This window comes from Miniopterus natalensis, chromosome 14, assembly GCF_054644295.1.
Source record: "Miniopterus natalensis isolate mMinNat1 chromosome 14, mMinNat1.hap1, whole genome shotgun sequence".
In the NCBI taxonomy this organism is placed as follows: Eukaryota; Metazoa; Chordata; class Mammalia; order Chiroptera; family Miniopteridae; genus Miniopterus; species Miniopterus natalensis.
Genome location: NC_142094.1, coordinates 56,894,079 through 56,907,895, shown reverse-complemented (window position 1 = coordinate 56,907,895; position 13,817 = coordinate 56,894,079). Strand labels below are relative to the sequence as shown.

The window sequence follows — 13,817 nt, the reverse complement described above, 5'->3', positions numbered from 1 at the left end:
GCGCGCCGGGACGTGGAAGCCCGAGTCTCCGCGGGCAGTGAGCGGGCTCGCGAGTGGGGTCCGCGCCCAGCACAGCGCCCGCCACTCAGCCCCGAGGCAGGCGCTTCCCGGCGGCTCCAGCAGGGACGCGCCCGGACCCGGCGCAGAACGAATGGTCACAGAAGGACAAACACTGCACTGTGCGTATGCGATCCCTGGAGCACCCCGGTTCAGAGAGGCAGGGCTTACACTGAGGGGGCATTTTAAAAATAAAATAACTGAAATTTGAAAAGGTATTATGGCAGCCGGTCTCCTGCCGCCTGACCCCCGCTGTAATTAATGAGCTACGACCAACGCCAACGGTTCACACTTAGCATCTGAAATATTCTCCATCTTTCAAGTCCATAGACGGGAACAGAGCAGTTTTTGTGAGTCACATAATACTCAAGAGGCGTGACATTTCCTAGAACAAAACAACGGCATAAATGAGGGAAATCCCTGTTGAAACAGCAGCTCGATACGCGATTGGCGTTTTCAACCAGCAGAGGGACGCTGGCCCCGCAGCCGTCGGGGGACAACTGGCAGGCCATTCGGGACACACGGGTCCCGGGACCTACGCCTTCCGAGGAAATCCACCCAGAGGGGCGACGGCCGTCAGGGAGGCGCTGGAGAGGAAAGCAAGCCGGGGCCGGCCGGCCTAAGCCCGCCAGGCGAGCAAGGGCAGGGAATTACGACCGACATCCGGCCCGGCCGGGCCTGGCTCAGCGGTTGAGCGTCGACCTGGGATCCAGGCGATCGGGGTTCGGTTCCCGGTCAGGGCACATGCCCGGGTTGCGGGCTCGATCCATGACTCTCTCATCATTGATGTTTCCATCTCTCTCTCCCTCTCCTTTCCTCTCTCTGAAATCAATAAAGATATATTTAAAAAAAAAAAAAAATTGACATTTGAACGTCAGAAATTACCACAGACAGACATGACGACTGAGTGCAACGTGGAGTACTGGACGGGGCCCTGGAACAGAAAAGGGACATTAGTGGAAAAACCGGTGAAACCTGAAGAAAGCCTGCAGCTTGGTTAGTGTGGTACCAATCACTGGTTTTTTAGCCTAGATCAGGGGGCCCCACTGGGGGGATGTGGCTCCCCGGGGGACACCTGGCATAAGGATTATTTTGAAGTGAAAGTAACCGAGAGGAAGCAGATAGAAGGAAAGCTCTCTGCCCTAAAAGCAGGACGCACATTTACAGAGGTTCCCCGCTCTCTCCTCTACGGGCAAGGACAGAGGTCGATCGCCGGAGACGGCCTGAGACCCTGTCGGCCTGGACCCTATGGCACCCGAGGACCCAGCGTAACAGTGACCGGCTCTTCTCTACCACGAGTTTCCTTTCATTTGTTACCGACCGGCTCTGCCGACCTCGGGTGCCCAACCTGCCTTCCTTTGTCCTGTCACTTCCCCGCAAAATTAGTCTTTGTGGAAAGGACTGTGCCCTAAACAGCTGCGGAGATGTGACCCACTCATGCAACGGAGGGAGTTGCTCAGAAAGAAGGGGAAAGCCTGTTTCACCCAGGGACAGCCGGGCGGCCGACGCGAGCAGCCTCCGGGGGCCGCGCGGCTCCGGGCCGTGACCGGGCCGCACACTCAGGGTCACGGGGGAAGGGACACCGTCTCGTCCAGCTCGACCAAGAGTGAAACAGACAAAAACACCTTCAAGATATTCTCGTAACATCCTTCCCACATGTTCTGGTTTTAGGCATTAAATCTGACCCTCTGAAGGGTAACCCAGTGGTCCCAAGACACTAGATTATTTTAACTGTGTTCTTAGAGAAAAACATTTTGAGACTCCTTCCCCCTCAGCTTTAACACCACGTGGGGATGCGTCTGTCCTGACTTGACTTTCCTCCACCTACCTCTGGACGGGACTGTTACATGGCTCCCTCCCTCTCCGAGCCAGAGGGGTTTCGGATGTGGCCTCGGGGGGAGGTGGTTTGAGAAAGGACAGCGAGCTGTGGAGTGGCCCTGACATCAGCGAGCCTTTGTTGGGTCATCAGAATGCCCCGCCCTCCACCTGGCACCCAGGCCCCGAGCCAGCGCCCTGTGCCCCTGGCTCCTGCCTGGGTGCGGAGAGGCCAGTGCCAATGAACCGGGCGTGGATCCTGACCTCAGCGACCGCGATGTCTACAGGAGAAAATGACCCTGATGACACAGCAGACACATCACATTAAAAGGCCATAACGCTGCCGGGAGTCGGTACTTGAGAGAGAGGCTGGGAGGCTGCACGGAGCGGTCAGCGAGCCGTGAGCAGGGAGGACCGCCGAGCGGGGTGGTCCCCGCCAGGGTGCCGTGAGGAGCTCTGGGCGCGGTGCGGGCCAGCGGTTCTCAGCCAAGTCTGATTTTGCCGTCTCCCCCACCCAGCTCACGTCTGGAGACATCTGCGTCTCCCAAGCTGGGAGGGGGGCTATCGGCATCTGGGGGCAGGGTCAGGGCTCCGCTCATCCCACGCGCTCAACAGAAAAGCGCCTGGCCCCAAATGCTGACACTGCAGAGGCCCAGAGGGGGAAGGGTACAGAGGGGTGGGGACCCCTTTGTCCGCCATGGCCAAGGTCACGGTGGGAAATAGGAACCGTAAAGCAGGACTTTCTCCCCTACGAGCAATCAGACGCCAGCTCAGACGCAACCAAGCAGTGTTTTCACCCGGAGATCTGCAGCGGTTTCCTCGCTGACGCCCCATCGTGGCCCAGCACGCTTAGGAAGGGCCTCCGCCGAGGCTTCCCCGGGAGTCTGATTCCAGACTGTGCGTCAAGAACCTTCAAAGGGCCAAAACTCTCAGGTCGAAACATTGCGCTTCAAGGATTTTTTTGAAAAGGAAATAACCAGCGTGCGGAAAAGCCTCACGCGCCGAGTCTTCCCGTCACTGCCGGCCCGGAAAGTGGAAACTTAGTAACAACTCTAAGGACCAACGATGAAGAGACAGTTAAGCTTTGATATGTTTATAAAGCACATCGTTCCGTAGTCAGTAAAAGTTATCTCTGCAAAGTACTGTTAATATCAGGAAATATTTATGATCTGGTGCCAAGTGGCCGAGGCCCAGAGGGAAATTACATATGCAGCTGGGTCTCGACTATTTAAAAAGAAATCGGCGTGCGTAGAAAGAGGATGGAAGAAAACGCACTGAGGTATTAACCACTCGACGGCCACATGGACGTGGTCAGATCATTTGACCTTCAGGCCTCGTCTGTCTTTCCTACGAAGCAGGGTTAACGATACTCCGTCCACAGGATGGTTTGAATGGCTGGAAGTAATGGATCCATGGGTTCGGCACGTCGAGTTTTCACAGCGTATGTCATCGACGGGATGGTGATGGCGAAGGTGGCGACAGTGGCAGTAAGATGGTGAACTTCCTCCTTCTGGTGGGCGCGGAGGCCTGTGCCATGCGCACCCAGCAGGTGCCGGCACGACACTGACTGACCGCGGGGCGTCCGGAGTAAACATACAGGGCCCGAGGGGACGAGCAAAGAGGGAGCCGGCTCCTAAGCCCTGACCCCCCAGAGGAGAACGGGTTCCCCGGGCTGGTTAGCACCCAGGAGACCCCGCCCGTCCGACGACACAGAGCGTCTGTAGGTCTCCCTTGTCCCCTAACCCAGCAACCTCCCTGGGAGCATGTCCTGGAGATGCATCCAGGAACACGGTGTGTGGACTTTCTGTCTGACGAGCTCCCGGCCAGAACGCAAACTGGCCTGTCCCCTTGGAGCGCGGCCCAGGCTGCCCTCACTGCGCTGGGCGTCGGTAGGTGGGCTGGGAGGATCTGCCCGGCGGCATGTGAAAGTCCTTCCGACGAGAGGAATCGGGCTGGTAACAAGTCTGGGGGCCGACACCAACTCGGGCAGCCACGGGGAGTGGTCAAGACCGCCGCAGGCAAGGGGCCTGTTTCCGACAGAAAAACGCAGCAGCTCTCGGGTTTCGATGAGCGTTGCCACCGTCGGAAACCACCTGCATTCGGGCTAAAAGGCTTTGTCAAGACGGAAGGTGGGTGAGCCGGCCCCTGAAGCGTCACGTGGATTACACTGGGATGGGCACCGGAGTTAGAGGGCGTGCGCCGAGCTTAGACATGTCAGGCCAGAATTCTACAGCGTGGATGCGAAGGGCTGTCCTGTGCCCGGGAAGAAACACGCTCCACTGCAAATTAGTGCTGAAGGAGGGAGCACGGAAGTACAGGGGTGTGTGTGTGTGTGTGTGTGTGCGCGCGCGCGTGCGTGTGTGTGCATGTATGTGCGCACGTGTGCATGTGTGTGCGAGTGTGCGTGCGTGTACACAAACATTTGTGTGTACAGGGGTGGGCAAAAGTAGGTTTACAGCTGTGAGAGGTGAAAGGGAGTTTATTCTTGTAGCGTCATTTATTACTGATTACATTATTTTCCATACAAACAACCTCCTTTTGCCCCACCTTGTATCTGAGGCCTGTATCCCAAACGGCGAGTGAGCCCAAGGATCTGGGGCTTTGAACTTCAGGTCTGAGGGAGTCACACGGAACCTCTTCCCTTCAGGCAAATAGAGCAGAAATCCCTCCAGGCTCAAAGGGCCCTTTGAGAACACGCAGGCCACCCCGTCCAGTCACCCAGAGGAGGAGACATCTCGGAGGGTTCGTGCCGCTTGGCCCCCATCCCTGTGCTAGGCAAGAACCGATCAGATCAGCAGCTCAAAAAAAAGGTGGCCTGGCCTCCGTGGAGCTCTCCCCCCTGAGGGCCGATCAAGGCCAAGGACTCCGAGCCACTGAAAGGCGCCTGTGTGGACCCAGGACACAGAGCTCTCCCGGGGGGTCGGCTGAGGGGTGCGCAACAAACTCAGAGCCTAAGAAAGTCGGTCACAGAGGCATCACGTCAGTCACAGGCCAAACCCCTGGTGACTTTTAAAGCTCCTTTGGTGAAAGTGCCATAAACCCAGAGCACGAGACATACGGCAAGGCTGCGCTCCGAGCCCATCCAGCCTGCCCTTGGCACAGCCTGCAGGTCATGCGTTTCCGGAACCTTCCCCAACAAGGCACAGGAAGCGCAGGCCTCAGCCATCCCCTGACCCCCTGACGGGGGCCCGTCCTGGCTGCGCCCGCTCCGGCTCAGGCATCGACAGCGAGGCCCGCCTGGGAGCCCGTTGCAGCCTCAGAATCTCTGAGCCTTCATCAGACACACACTTGTCATATTAATTACACCCTTTAATGTTTCTACACAGATTACAGCTTCAAAATGTTTCACAGTTATTTTTGTTAATTAACAAAGCGTTAATGGATGGAAATGGCACCGTAAAATTACCACGCGCACGCTGCGTTTTCGATTTTACTACTATTATCTTTAAATATTTCCCCCAAGTGGAACGTCGCTCATTCATACACCAGAGTCTCAGGCAGAGGAAAGCAGAACGTCGGAAGTTTGCACCGAGAGAGAAAGAGCTCAGGCCTCCAGCTGAGGCCTCATTTCCTCCCCAACCTCCCAGAGAGCCGAGGGCGCCCAGCGGGCCCTGGGGACTCTGCCTGCCCCGGTGACACGGAAACTGCAGCCCCAGGAAACGTGGCCAAGGAAACCGAAAACTCTGCTGCTGTCGGGCATGGAGAGGCCCCAGATTCGCTTCCTCTTGAAAATGTCCTGTAATTACCATGTGCACACATTCACACACACACGCACACACTTTCTCTCTCCCTCTCTCTCTCGGAGCCAATCCACAAGTATCAACGATCTGATGGAACAGTGGGGGGGCAGCGCTCGGGCACCTCCAGATGTGCAGACACTGGGAGCAGAGAGACAAACCCTCTGGAGGTGGGCGGCACCCTGTTCTCCTCGCCCTGCTCTGGAACAACACAGGCCAACACTAACACTTACGTGACTTGGGGCCATAGTTTCCTACTCACTGCACACGGCCTGGAAGCTCTGTTGGAAACAGAGCTGGGAGGGACGGTCTCTCCTAACCCACAGGAGCCTCCTCTAAGGAAACGCATCCAGCGCAGACCCCGCGCCGAGCTGCCCATCGCGGCCTCGGAGCCCAGCAGGTGTGGCAGCCCCGCGAAGAACGGCTCCTTGGAGTGAGCGACGGAGAAGAAACTCGCTGTCCAGCCGGCCTGGTGGTCACACTGAGCCCCTGACCCACAGGGAGGGGTCTGTGCCGTGGCCCCGCCCCGGGGATGGGACCCTCACTCACCTGCCCTGTAGCTCCAGCCGGGAATGTGAATGGACAGTTGGTTGGCGTGAGCGCTGGAGTGACAGCCAGTTGTGTGGTCCCCCTTCCCTTTCCTGACAGTGATCTGCCGCGTTCCTACGTCTGCGAGTTCTGTATTTTCCAAGGGAGGGGAGCCACTCCAAGGACACGTGCCAGTCCCCAAATGCACCTGCTCCAGGGATGGGTGCACGGCCTGGGCCCAGCGCGGGCCCAGGAGGCCAGCGCCCCCCTCGGTGAGCTGGGGCTTTGGGGCGCCGCCGATTGGCCCTCCGTTGGCTGTGCCGTCTGCCCCATCTGGTGTCAATCTGTGTGAACTGCAATTTAGGTTGAGCGACAGGACCGATCTGTGCACTTTGGGGCGGGCCAGCTGAGTTGGCTCCATAGGGACCGCGAGGGACCTGTCTAGGTAGTAGATGGCATTTGGACACGGCCGAGACACCCTGAGGTGGATGCAGGAGCTGAACAGCAGCGGGCTCTTTCCCGACGGGGGGGCGCCTGGGGAGAGCTTGTCCTGTCCGTGGTCTACGCTGGTGACCCAGTACTGGTGTCCCTCACACAGCCGTGCGTCGGCCTCCGGGAACTTCAGCCTCATCACGGAGCCATTTCTGGAGGATTCTGCGCAGGCGAAAGGTCCATGGTGCCGACACGGATCAGCACCGCTGGCCAGAGCAGAGGGGTCCCTGAGCAGAGGGGCCTGGGACCTGCACTGGGTGCACGGCGGGTCCCCCATGGTTCCCCACACCAGGGTGCTGGCCGGGGGGCCCACGCGCCTGGCCGTGATGGTGATGGACGCAAACCCCTTTTGGGGGCTGCCGCACGGCTTCTCCTCTTTGGGGGCCAGCTCAGTCTCGGGTCCTCGCACCCCGGCCGGTGTCTGAAGTCCCAGCTGGCCGGGAAGGAACGCAAAGGCCCTGTCAATGGAGACTCCACTGCGGCTGGCCAGAGACCGCTTCAGGGGCCACGTGGGAGGCCGAGGGTCGGCGCACAGCCCCCGCACGGTGGCACTGTTTTCCTTCGGCCTATTCTCGTTGATCAGCTGCGAAATCACTAAGGATGAAATCATTTTCGTGTTTTGTGAAGCCAGAGTGTCCTGCAAATGGAAAAAGATCACAATTACTCACGCAGCCAATTGTAGCGCGGTCGGCACACCCTCCGAGGGCCCTCAGGGTGCTGTGCCCAGCGCTCGTCTGAGCCTTTTACCCCACGCCCAACACCAGCCCCGAGCATCCGCCCAGATCTGCGTGGGCTGATTGCCGTGTGGGAAGCATCCCTCTGACGGGAATCGGTCTTCTCGGCTGGGTGTCTGCTCTTGGCTTATTTAACGGTGTTTGTGGGAGGGGAGCAGGGATTTCTGTAATCACCTCCCCCAGGCCCAGGAGCACCCGGTGCAGGCTCCCGGCCTCACGGGGAGGGAGGGCAGATTTCTGGAGGACACTTGGGTTCGGGGCACAGGTTCACGTGGAGATGAATTGGCTGGAGACGAGGCGGCATCCGTCCATGAGCAGATGTGAGTGTGAGGAAATCCCCCCCGGCCTCCATCCCCAGCTCCCTTTGCTGGTTTAGACGGAATCCAGTCCCTCCCCATGGCTGGTGTCACGGGGTCAGATCTGAGAGAGCAAAACAATGGTTGTCAAAGGCTCAAGCTTGACACCGGCCCAGACTGACACAGTGGCCCCGATAATCACCTCTCGGAATGGGGTGGATGGGTTTGGACCAACACAGGTGCAGTTTTGCTGCATTTCAATGTCCAGCTGCATACGCAGGGTTTCTGTCCATCCGAGGACTGAGGGGTCTCGTGTCTCATGTGCTCTAACAATCGCCAGTGTCCCCAAAACATGAGCTGAGGTTTTTAACACCGTGCCAACCAGGCTGGGACAGGAGGAAGGCCTCTCGAGCCCTTGCTGTCGTCACTGTGTGCATGGGGGAAGCGTTGCAGAAACTGCACGGAGACCGGACAGACCCAGCCCTCGCTCCGCTCCGCGCGCAGGGTCCCAAGCCCCCACCTGGATGTCCATGATTTTAGGGCCTAAAACAAGCCCTGCATGGAGCCACACAGGATCCAAAATGACATCGGCAGCCGCCGCTGGGCCTGGCAGGTGCCACTGTGACTCGGACGCCGTCAGAGGTGAGCAGGGAAGGGAAGGGCAATCCCGACGGGCGTGAGTTTGAGTTTATCTGAAGCTGCGGAGTTGCTGAGCGCGGCACTGCTCTCGGGGGAGAAATGCCGACGGAAGCCCAGCCCCAGAGGAAATCGATTCGCCTTTTCTACCTCGCAGGGAAGTCGAGGTGGAGATGAAAAATGACCATGGTGTGGAAGACCCTCTCCCAGCCTGCGCACGCGGCGGAGCCCCGGGTGCGGCGCCCTGAGAGCCGGCAGAGGCCCGCGGTGCCTGGCAGCCCGGCCCGCGCGGCAACGAAGGGCTGTTACATCAGGCGTCCGCCAGCGCTCGCTGGAATGTGTAATGCGGGCATTTGGGTTGATTTCAATCATCTAAATGGAAAATAACCCACGACACACCCGACGCCCTGACATTCTGTTGATGTGGAAATAGAATGGATAGAACCTTTTTAGACGTGAATCCTGTTATTCGTAACACAGGGTCACGATCGAACCACTTCTTTATTCATTCATCAGGCGGCTGCTTATTGAGCACCTGCTATGTGCCGGGCTCTGTGCTGAGGCAACTTCCCGGCCTCCTGGAGCGAGCAGACGGGAGATAACCGCAGGCAGGTACCGAGTGACCAGGACGGATTTAGCAGGTAAAATCCTCCTGTGATTTTTCAGGTGTGTAGACTCGGCCCTGACAAAAGGCCCAACCAACAAACTGAGGGGAAGTAGGAAGAAAACGCCGCATCCTTTGCTCTTCTTGTCTGGGAAGTTCTATTGACCAAACCCTGTTTTCTCACCGAGACCAGGAGATAACTCGAGAGCAGGTCCGGCCTCTCGGCGGCCGGCGCGTCCGCTAGGGCTGCAGTAACAAGGAGCCACGGGCTGGGTGCTGTAAGCAGCAGAACCCATTTCCCACAATTCCGGAGGCCGGAAGGCCAAGGTCAAGGTGTCGGCAGGGTCCGTTCCTCCTGAGTTGTCTTCTCGAGGCTGGTCGACGGCCGTCCTTTCCCTCGGTCCTCACTGCTCTTCCTCTGTGCGTATCTGTGTCCTAATCTCTTCTTATAGGGACACCAGTCACACTGGATCACGACCCACCCTGGTGACCTCACTTAACCTTAATTACCATCTCCATATACGGTCACATTCTGAGGTCCCGGGGGGTTAAGATTTCAATGTATAAATTTTGGGGGACACAGTGTAGCCCATAGCAGACTCTAACACATCACTTTGTGTCCAGTTCTTCTTACGGGGCTGGGAAACCAAGAAAGAGATGTGACAGAGGGGATGTTTGATGTCCCTAAGTCAGGCTGCTGCTTTTAAAACAAGGCAGATTTCCCATAAAAGGCAATCACACCCTTTACATCAAATATCTTCCCCAATTAAGGGATTCTGGTGTGTTATCCCATCTGTCCTTTATACTGGGCTAACTGAACATGGCTTTGAAAAAAGATACCTTTCATCTAAAATAAAATGAACTGATTGGAAGGTTTAGCTCAAAAGGAAGAAAATAATCTTGTATTTAGAGTAGGATGCTCAAGGTCAGAGAGAGGTCAAACGAAGCGTTGGATGTGGCTTCTTGCTTGGCTGGTAAATTCCCCCCGTTCCCGGCCGGCGCCACACACCCACGCGGGCCCATTTTCTCATAAATGCCGCTTGAAGATACAGATTCCTTTTCAATGTCTCAGACGTGATTCTGCAGAGCTGGCAACAGCTCTCCTAGCTTAATACACTCTATTGACTGTTCCTAACTTTCTGTTTGTGCCTCAGGCTTATTACGAAGAAGGGCGCCGTTTCATAAGCCAACGTAGGAATAGATAGCAGCCGACCGTCAGGGACAGCAGGTCCTGAGCCACCGGAGTGAGGGCCCTTCCGTTTCTGTAGCAGTTTATTTCTCCAGTGGGTAAGCACCTAATCGAATCTATAAGCTCTGACATCTATGTGTTTCCTCGGGGGACAATTCCCTCCCTTTCCACAGCCGCTCTGCAACCCACAGCTCCCCTTGCCGGGCGGAGCCTGCGGCCCCTCTCCCCACGTACACCGTGGCCACCCCCCCCCAGCTGCAACCCTGTGGACTCCCGCGCACCCCGGGGTCATCCCGCAGCCTGTGGCCTCTCATCCCGAAGGCGAGAGCGTCTCCAAACGCACGCGTTCACTCTTGTCTGTAGCAGTAGGAGAGGAGGGTTTAGGACCAATGGGGAAACTGGAGATTTCCTCCCTCCCCACCCAGAAACTTCCGTCTTTCCAGAATTTACTAGAAACCAGCGGGTTGGCTGCCGTGTAACGTAAAACCGCGGCACGCCGGCAAGAATGGAAGTGCTTTTCGAAAGGGGAATGGCGGGTCGACCACGGCCGGCAGAGATGCATCGTCACCTTCTGCAGAAATTACAATAAAAAGATTGCTGAGTTTAAACGGCACCGGGACGTGCCTGCGACGGAAGGTTATCTATACGATCAAACGGCCAGAAGGGCCGTGGGTGCCACAGTCACAGGAAAGGGTGCGCGCCCGAGCTAAGGGGATAAGTAGGTACGAATGCTCCCTATTTACACATTTCTGCATTTTCCTAAGCGTCTACACAGAGTTGCCACGGCCTTTGTTATAAGGAAGTTTAAACATCATGTTTTGAAAGACGAAAACTCGGGCCGTATGTCCTTCTTTTTAAACCATTGCTGGGCCGAGGAAGCTCCCGCCCGTCGCTTCTGCAGCTTCGACAGATTTTTGGGAAGAAAAAGTGATCTTGGGCCGACTCCGGGAAGGAGGCGGGGTTACGGCCAGTGCGACGGGAGGACACCTGCTGGGCGTGTGCGTCATCTGACGGACACACAGGGACAGGCTTCGGCAGCTCAGAGGGAGGAGGGAAACCTGAAAGTCCCACGACTGCTATGACCAGATCCGCTGATCAGGGTCATTCCAAAGCGGACGTACAGACGGTGTGATTTCTGCGAGTCATCCAGCTGAGTCACAGGCCAGGTGTGAGTGTGTGTGTGTGTGTGTGTGTTATAGAGATCCAGGCCCACGGCCCCCAAATCTGTACCGTGAAGGGCCACACTGATTAATTTATCATCAACAGGAACAGGCTGCAATTTGCCCGCTCGATGTGGAAACCAGGTAGGAGAGACCTTCAGGTGGTGTCTTCCTTAAAAAGCGGCCATCGACCTGGGCACTGTCCTCCCCGGGCAGGTACTTCCTGACCCTCTGTCTTCATTTCCGTCCTTGCGACCAGGTTCCTGCTCCTGAGCCCGGGGACGAGTTCATTACGCCCACGCGTCTTTCCGTCTCAGCCTGTGGGCTCGGCGCTGCGCACGGAGAGGGCCTTACGGGCGGGCGACGGAACCTCAGGACCCAGGACAGCGTCCTTTCTCCAGTGCAGGGAGTGGGGGGGGTGGGGGGGTGGGGGGTGGGGTTCAGGGCTGGGTCTCGGAGGGAAATGTCGGGTTTTACTAGACGCAGAGCTAAGTCAAAGGATAAAACCTCAGACAAGCATTTTGGGAGGAAAATCATGTTTTACGGATACCCTTGCTACTCCAATCTGTTAGAGAGCGTGATTTGCCTAATTCCACCCTCGCTCAAAATGACGAGAGTTGGCTGCAGAATGCCCACCTGTGAAAGGCGACAGGTGCCTTGTAAACTGCCGTCTCAGACACCTCCTCCAGGCAGGAAAGTCCATTTTAAAAATTCCCTTAACCAATACGAGCCTCCCCTACGCCAGCCCTTCAGAGCGAGGCAGGGACAGGAGCTCCAGAGCCAGCCGGCTTACGAGCTGCGAGACTTGGGGCAAGTCGGTTCCTGAAGGTGCCTGAGCTTTAGTTTTCTCATCTGCAAAATGGGCACAATGACCATCCCTCCTTCCCCCCAAGGCTGTGGGAAGGATGACATGAGCCAGTGAGACAGAGCCTGGCGTGGGAGCCACGGGCACCATTCACCACTGTGCCCAGAGTTCTCTGTTCTCCAGACTCAGAAACGTTTCATCGTACAAACCTGACCTTTTCTTTTCTTCCCAATTTGAGGCCACTGACACTTTCTGCAGTTCTAACAACCTGGACCAGCTGCGTGATTTCAAATTACCCCCCACCTCCGACATGCTCCATGGCATCCTGCCCGTCCCCAGCCTGGCTTTGGTGTGAAACCGAGATGCAGTCTCTGTCCCCTCCCTCGGGCAAGTTCGCAGACCCTCCGCGAAGACTAGGAAAGGAGCGTTAGACAAACACTGCGCGCGGGACGCGACAGGCCTCAGTCGCCGGGCGAGGCCTCCTGCTGCGTCAGTTCGGCGTCTGCCTGAGCAAAATAACACCCGGACCCGTCGCCGGAGGCCGGCGAGCGTGTTGCATAGTCGCCTGAGTTTTGCTGACTAGTCTAGAAGCTAGAAACATATGTGACCTCGGCGGAGGCAGAGGTCTTCTCTGTAACACCGGACTGGAGACTTTTAAGGGCAATTTGACCGTTTGTACTGTACCGGTTGTCACGTAGTCCTAGGCAGAAGGAGATGACGCTGCTACTTTTCAGTATATGAGAAGGTAAACGGGAGAGCTCCGCTCTCCAGTGCGGGTCAACATCACCGCCCGCGGGGAAAACCTTCTGTGTCCCCCCACTCCTCCCGCCCGGCTCCCCCAGGCCCGAGTCCATCACTGCTCAGGGAATGAGGCTACACGTTCCCTCCGTCTGCACAGGCGCGTGTGTCCTGAGGCTTCGTAAGAATTGAACGGGCTCAGCCTTCTCACACTCCCCCCCGGCCTGAGTTTAGCCCCGGAGAGGAGAGAATCGCACCGTGGATTCCCCAGCCCCTCGAGGGGAGAGACTGAAACGCTAGACCAGCTGTCGCCCCGGCTCTCAACCCACCGTCCTCGAAGGAGCAACGGAAACGCAGACACAGATAAGGAAACCGCCTGGGGACGCCTGAGGGTGGCTTTGATACTGTGAAGACAATGCGGCACTGCGCACAGCCCGCCGCGTGACGCCTGCCACAGGGCGAGCCCAGCACCGCTCCAGGACCAGGTCCGAGGGCCTGGGTTCCAGGCCTGCTCCACCGTCAGCGGTTCCACAGCAACAGGCACGTCTCAAGAACCCTCTCGGGACCCCATCCATCCGCACACCTGCCCCTCGCGCCCCACGGAGCCCCGGGTAGAAGGAAACCGTGCTCTTCAGTGCAGCCTGCGGGTGTCGTGACCTCCGCCTGCTGTCCGGCTGGCACCGCAGGGGTATAAATCCAACACGGGAGGTGGAATACAGACAGGAGTCTGCGTGGCCCAGACTTAACAGATTTGCCTCCGCAATGCAGATGCTCTGGGGGAAATGATTTTTCAAAATCCTACAAGGAGCGGCTCCCCCTCTGTGGGTGCTGGTGATGGGAAAGAAGGGGTCTAAGAAGGCGGCCTCTAACCCAGCTTTATCAACTCAGCAGAACGGGGGGTTTGCTTTGTTTTGTTTTGTTTTTAATTCTTACCTGAAAGTTCTAGAGAAAAAGGAAGTGAGGGAGAGAGAGAGAAACATCAATGTGAGAGAGAAACGTCAATCGGTCGCCTCCCACAAGTGCCCC

General features: G+C 57.3%; 1 protein-coding gene across 2 annotated transcripts in view; it reads right to left on the bottom strand.

The window, feature by feature from the left end:
• The window catches only part of C14H10orf90 (chromosome 14 C10orf90 homolog), a 104,920-nt gene that overhangs the window by 19,470 nt on the left and 71,633 nt on the right, over window positions 1-13,817 (bottom strand). Inside the window, exons 3-4 of one of the 2 annotated variants that reach the window (XM_087824212.1) lie at window positions 12,662-12,753; window positions 6,159-7,266 (exon numbers count right to left, since the gene is read on the bottom strand). In XM_087824212.1, the coding sequence (XP_087680338.1) occupies window positions 6,159-7,266; window positions 12,662-12,753 (1,200 nt within the window). The remainder of the gene's footprint in view (window positions 1-6,158; window positions 7,267-12,661; window positions 12,754-13,817) is intronic. The other variant, XM_087824213.1, reaches the window with a different exon arrangement.